This window comes from Orycteropus afer, unplaced genomic scaffold (assembly GCF_000298275.1).
Source record: "Orycteropus afer afer isolate SDZICR_OR568_19922 unplaced genomic scaffold, OryAfe1.0 scaffold00029, whole genome shotgun sequence".
Lineage (NCBI taxonomy): Eukaryota > Metazoa > Chordata > Mammalia > Tubulidentata > Orycteropodidae > Orycteropus > Orycteropus afer.
Genome location: NW_006921616.1, coordinates 11,901,116 through 11,907,615, shown reverse-complemented (window position 1 = coordinate 11,907,615; position 6,500 = coordinate 11,901,116). Strand labels below are relative to the sequence as shown.

Below are 6,500 nucleotides of genomic sequence, written 5' to 3'. Positions count from 1 at the left end.
GGAAGGAAGGTTGGGCAATCCTACTTCCGTAGTGATACTGCCTTGGAAACCCAAGGAGGGGTCGCTATGAGTCGGGGCCGACTCGACGGCACACAACAACAACAACAACAAGTTTAGACTTAGAACATCTAACACTTTTAAAGATGTATACACTGATTATTACACTCCCTTTTCCGAAAATTATTTCAAATCTAGCGTGTGAAATAAAATATCTGAAAAGTCACAATAATACAGGCATACCTTGGAGATATTGTGGGTTTGGTCCCAGAACACCACAATAAAGCGAATATTGCGATAAAACAAGTCACACCATATTTTTGGTTTTCCAGTGCATATAAAACTTATGTTTATACTATATTGTGATCTATAAAGGTCTGACATTAAGGTCCAGTGAAAAAGTTGGATGTATTTTGAGAATTACCAAAATGTGACAAGAGAAACAAAGTGAGCACATGCACCGACAGACTTCTATTCGTAAAAAGACAAAATAACAGCAAAGCACAATAAAACGAGGTATGCCTTTAGACATAAGTCATTAAGTGATAAATGTCGTTTTCCTAATGAGACGAGACTCTACCTTTAGACCTGTTTTAAAAGGTTTCTCTTTCGTCCCATCGCCTGTAGCATCATTGCCCTCTCGATCTGAGACATACAGCTCTCCTGTTTGAAAAAAAATGAGAGTAAGTTATTTGTTTAGCCAGTACCTATCAATCACCACATACTCAACACCATTTTCTGTCTTTGTATCAGACATAGTATCTGATTAGTAAAACCTACCACAGGCCAAAGGAAAGGAAATCAATTATTTTCCCACTCCCCTATTTCAATGATAAGCCATCTCATAAAAGGAGGCTAGTTTCAGAGTTAGCTTTTCAAATTGAACTTTCATCACTGTCATTTGTGATCCTGCTTCTAACTACGTGAGTCCCCAACAATCAAGCAAAGACCTTGGAGTCAGGCAGATGTAGATTTGGATGCTGTGCCCAGGCGAGCTGGAGGAATTTACTTAACCTTTCTGAGCTTATTTCTTTATCTACAAAAAGAGGAAAACAACACACACACACACATATATTTTCACTTTTATTGTGGTGAAAATATATACAACAAGACATCTGCCAACCTAACACTTTCATGTTTACAGCTCAGGAACACTGATTACATTTTTCATGTTGTTGTTGTTAAGTGCCATCAAGTCATTTCCGACTCATAGCGACCCCATGAACAGCAGAACGAAACACCGCCTGATCCTGCGCCAGCTCCATGATCCTTGCTATACATGAGCCCATCGTCACAGCCACCGTGTCAATCCATCTCATTGAAGGCGTTCCCCTCTTTCATTGACCCTCCACCTTACCAAGCATGATATCCTTCTCCAGGGAATGGTCCCCTCTGACAACATGACCAAAGTAGGTGAGACGAAGTCTGGCCATTTTCGCTTCCAAGGAGTATTTTGGCTGCAATTCCTCCTGGACAGATCTGTTAGTTCTTTTACCAGTCCATGGTACTTTCAGCATTCTTCGCCAGCACCACAACTCAAAACCATCAACTCTTCTTGGTCTTCCCTATTCATTGTCCAGCTCTCACATGCACACGAGGCAATTGAAAATATCATGGCTTGTGTCAGGCGCACCTTAGTCCTCAAGGAGACATCCGTGCTCTTCACCACTTGAAAGAGTTCCTTCACGGCTGACCTGCCCAGTGCTACACATAGTCTAATGTCCTGACTGCTGTTTCCATTGGCATCGATTGTAGAACCAAACAATGTGAATTCTTTGACAACCTCAATCTTTTCTCCATTTATCATGCTGCTGCTTATTGGTCCAATTGTGAGGATTTTTGTTTCATTATATTGAGACATAATCCATACTGCCAACTATATTCTTCAATCTTCATCAGTAAGTGCCTCAAGTCATCCTCACTTTCAGCAAACCAAGTTGTATCATCAACATATCTCAGGTTGCTAATGATTCTTCCTCCAATTCTGATGCCACGTTTTTCTTCACACAGTCCAGCTTCTCGGATTATTTGCTCAGCATATAGATTGAAAAAGTATGGGGAAAGGATACAACCCTGATGCACTCCTTTCTTGATTTTAAACCATGTAGTGTCCCCTCATTCTGTTCAAACAGCCTCCTGGCCAATGTACAGGTTCCTCATGAGTATAATCAAGTGTTCAGGAATTCCCATTTTTCTCAATGTTATCCAGAATTTGTCATGATCCAATCAAATACCTTTGCATAGTCAATAGAACTAGTAAACATCTTGCCTTGAGCTAAGATCCATCTGACAGCAGCTATGATATCCCTTATTCCATGTCCTCTTCTGAATCCAGCCTGCACTTCTGGAAGTTCTCTGTCAATGCACTGCTGCAACTACTTTTTAATTATCTTCAGTAAGATGCATGAGATATTAATGATATTGTTTGATAATTTCCACATTCTGTGGGATTACTTTTCTTTGGAATGGGTACAAATATGGATCTCTTCCAGTCATTTGGCCAAGTAGCTGTCTTCCAAATCTCTTGGCATAACCGAGTGAGTGCGTCCAGTGGGGCATCCATTTGTTGAAATATCTCAATGGGTATTCCGTCAATTCCTGGAGCCTTGTTCTTCGCCAATTCCTTCATTGTAGCTTCAAGTTACTCCTTCAATACCATTCATTGGTTTTTGATCATATGCCACCTCCTGAAATGGATGAAGATCTACCAGTTCTTTTTGGTACAGTGACTGTGTACTCCTTCCATCTTCTTTTGATGTTTCCTGCGTCATTCAATATTTTGCCCATAGAATCTTTCAATATTGCAACTTGAGGCTTAAATTCTTTCCTCAATTCTTTCAGCTTGAGAAATGCCTAATGTGTTCTTCCCTTTTGGTTTCCTAACTCCAGGTCTTTGCACATTTCACCATAGTAATTGGCTTTGTCCACTCGAGCTGCAGGGAATCCAGGTGAGGAGAGGGAACCCAGGCCATGTCCCACAAGCAGCAAGGTGGGAAGGCAGGGGAAAGGAGAGTCTAAAGGGTAGGGTGACCAGGACAGAACGAGGAGTCGGCTGCAGGGATCCAGGAGAGGTTGGAGAAGTTTCCAACAGCTAAAGGAGACAAACTTGTCTGTCGGTTTGTCTTACTCTGGTGACATGTGCCTCTGAGTCTTGAGGCTGTGCCACTGATGTTTCAAGCCCAGTGGGGTGCATATGGTACATAGGTATCAGTCCAGCTTGCAGACTGAGACAGACTAGGAAGAAGAGGCCATCCACTTCTCAAAGAATTGGCCAGGGAAAACCTTATGAATAGCAGAGAAACACTGTTTTTCTATTTAGAAAATAAGATTACTATTAAACCAAAAAAATAGAAACCCAGTGCTGTCAAGTTGATTCATAGTGACTGTCTTAAATAACAGAAATACCAAAAGTGGATAGCTTTAACAAACAGATTTATTCTCCACAGTTTAGGAGGCTAGGAGTCTGAATTCAGGGCATCAGCTGTAAGGCAAGGCCTGTGTCTGTCAGCTCTGAGGGAAGGTCCTTCAACAGCTGCTTGCCTGGCATTCCTTGGAGATTTCCATGTGTCTTGGCATCAGTCTTCCCCTGGGTCTAGAAGGTTCTCAGTGCAGGGACCCTGGGTCCAAGGGGCACACTCTGCTCCACCTCTTCTTTCTTGATGGTAATGAGGTCTGGCTCTCTGCTGGCTTCTGTTTTCATCTCTTGTAAGATAAAACGTGGGAGCTCTGGCAGCATGGTGCCTAAGGCACTTGCCGGATAACCAGAAGGCTGGCAGTTCAAACCCACCAGCCACTCCTTGGAAGGAGGATTGGGCAATCTATTTCTGTAGTGATACTGCCTCTAAAACCGAAGGAGGGGTCACTATAAGTCAGATTCCACAGCAGTGAGTTTGGTTTTTTTAAGGTGAAAAGTGATGCAGGCCACACCCCAGGGGAACGCCCCTTACATCAGATCAGGGCTGTGACTTGAGTAAGAGTGGTGGCTTATGTAAAGTGGTGATACATCCCACCCTAATCTGTCCTCATTAACATAACACACATAACCTAATCCTCTTTAACAATAATCTAAGGCACTTGACTGCTAACCAGAAGTCTGGCAGTTCAAACCCACCAGCCACTCCTTGGAAGGAAGGTTGGGCAATCTACTTCCATAGTGATACCGCCTTGGAAACCCAAGAAGGGGTCAGTATGAGTTACATCCGACTCGATGGCAATGAGTTTGGTTTGCTTTTTTGGTTCAAATTAAAGCAAAACAATCTAATGAAGGAGTAAAGTGACCTGGAAGGGAAAACATGTATTTTCAAAATGAAAATAAGTGTTTCAAAAAACAGGGAGACAAAGGAGTATTTTATAGGATAAAACTACAAAGGGCCAGCTTGTGCTGTGCAAGCATTTGATTGGTTACAAAAGTTGTTTACAGCTAATTCTTATTGGTTGGATTTTAGCTATTAGGTTGTCTTTGGAAGCCGGCAAATCAGAGTTTAGTCAGAAGTTTCCTGGAACATGCAAAAAAAAGAGGAGATTTACTGCAGTCTAATCTCATAAGCAAACTTTGAGAACTGCCAAGCTGTGGTAACTTCTGAAAAATAGTCAAACTGACAAACATGGGGTCAGGCCTACAGCTCAGCCAAAAGCCTTAGTCGTGCCACGCACCTTGGTTTTGAAGTTTGAAAAGTGTTCCTTGTCATTCCCCACTTTTGGTTAAGAATTTATGGAGATTCACTGAGCATTATTATAAGAATATCTTCTTCTACATGGACTTATTTCTTTGAGGTGATTAGATGGCTATCTATTTAAGACAGGCTGTTAAGACCTTGAGATGCTCTTTGAAAGATAACTGGGCACTATCTGTTTCATCTTCACCATGCCATAGCCTAGTCTTTGTTTCTGTGATCTTTGTGGTGAGGAAGTGACTGGAGCAAAGTAAGACTGAAAAGAACAACTTGGCAGACAGAAAATGTCTACCTAAGGAGTATGGTAAAACTCTTCTGGGTGTGCAAACTTTTCAAATATGTGATCTTTTGCATAGAAGGCAGGGCTGAATTAATAAGGATATTTGGCAAAGAGGGCTAATAGGGTAGAGAACTGGACTACTAAATAACTGCTGTTTTTTCAAGGTACGTAATTCTCTGCAGAACAAGTGGTATTGTATTGTGGTTCCAGGCATTTGATAATTATTCCATAAAGCATTTGATTAAAACTATTATAATTATTGTTGTAATTAAAAATGTTAACCTAGTCTGGACTATTGAGTTATGTCTTGATTTTGGGATTTGATGGCAAATCCAGCAGTCAGTCAGATTATTGGCATTAGCTGTTGAATGAGCTTAATTCAACAAAGCATTTTCACGTCAAGCATTAACAAGAGTCATGATAACTAAGTAATAAGAGAATACTTAAGAAAGCCTTCATAGTGTAAAAATACTAGCTAAAAGTAATACAGTAAGGCAAATGCAGAAATAATAGCCATAATAAAACAAAAACTGACAGAATTGTCAAGTCCTTTCCTTAGGATCACTTTTAAGAATGACGTATGTGGGTCTCCACTCGTCTCCGAAACACAACGTACGAGTCTCGACAGAATTCCCGGATTCTTCCCAGTAGTGCAAGGCCTGGAGCGATCGGCAACCCAGCCCGGCCTCCTCACGGAGTCCCAAGCCCAGCGAAGGTCCAGGTTCCTTCCTCCATTCAATCATTCAGCAAGTAAGTATGGAGAATGGCCTCTGCCCGGCACCAAGGTAAGCGTTGGTATCGGTGAGAACAAGACGCACAAGGCTCCTGGCAGGAAAGGAGCACCGCAACACTTACAAACACCCAGGGCCCCAAAACTCACTCACCTAGCACCATCCCTGCAGTCACCCTGGTCACTTCCAAGGACATCGCCTTCAACACTGCGGCAGCCCATTCACCCCAACGTGCAACCTCGACTTCTTTACTTGGTCGTTGCATCATACAGCGTGGTTGCGTCCGTCGCCCTCATGAGGCATCAGAGCGGCGGGCCTCCATTGGTTCCTGTAAGTGGGCAAGCGTCGCTGCAGCCGCCATTTTTTGTCAGGGCAGAAGCGACTTCTGAGTCCAGAGCGTGCCAAGCGCTGCGTCCCCGTTTGCTTGCCCGAGTCGTGGGAGCGCCTATAGTCCCCGGTACGTGGGCGCCACCCATAGTGGACTCCTTGCAACAGGAAGCTCAGGTAGAGCTTCAGTCCTGCACTCTTCCGTCTGGGCTTACGAAAGTTTCCCTTCTGAATCTTCCGGTTCCGCCCTCAGCTGTTGGCGTCCTGGGTGGGCACAGTGCCATGAGTGTTGTCTCTTTGAAATGTAAAGATGCTTTAACTTTTCTAATGCCTAAGGCACTTGACTGCTCACCAGAAGGCTGGCGGTTCAAACCCACCAGCCACTCCTCGGACGGAAGGTTGGGCAATCCTACTTCCGTAGTGATACTGCCTCGGAAACCCAAGGAGGGGTCGCTATGAGTCAGGGCTGACTCCACGGCAAACAACAACAAC

General features: G+C 43.3%; 1 protein-coding gene across 1 annotated transcript in view; it reads right to left on the bottom strand.

Annotated features, from left to right (window-relative positions):
• Positions 1–5,877, bottom strand: part of NARS1 (asparaginyl-tRNA synthetase 1) — a 31,561-nt gene extending 25,684 nt beyond the window's left edge. Inside the window, exons 1-2 of the mRNA XM_007935511.2 lie at positions 5,835–5,877; positions 578–660 (exon numbers count right to left, since the gene is read on the bottom strand). Of these exons, the coding sequence (XP_007933702.1) occupies positions 578–660; positions 5,835–5,877 (126 nt within the window). The remainder of the gene's footprint in view (positions 1–577; positions 661–5,834) is intronic.
• Between the last annotated feature and the right edge of the window lie 623 nt (positions 5,878–6,500).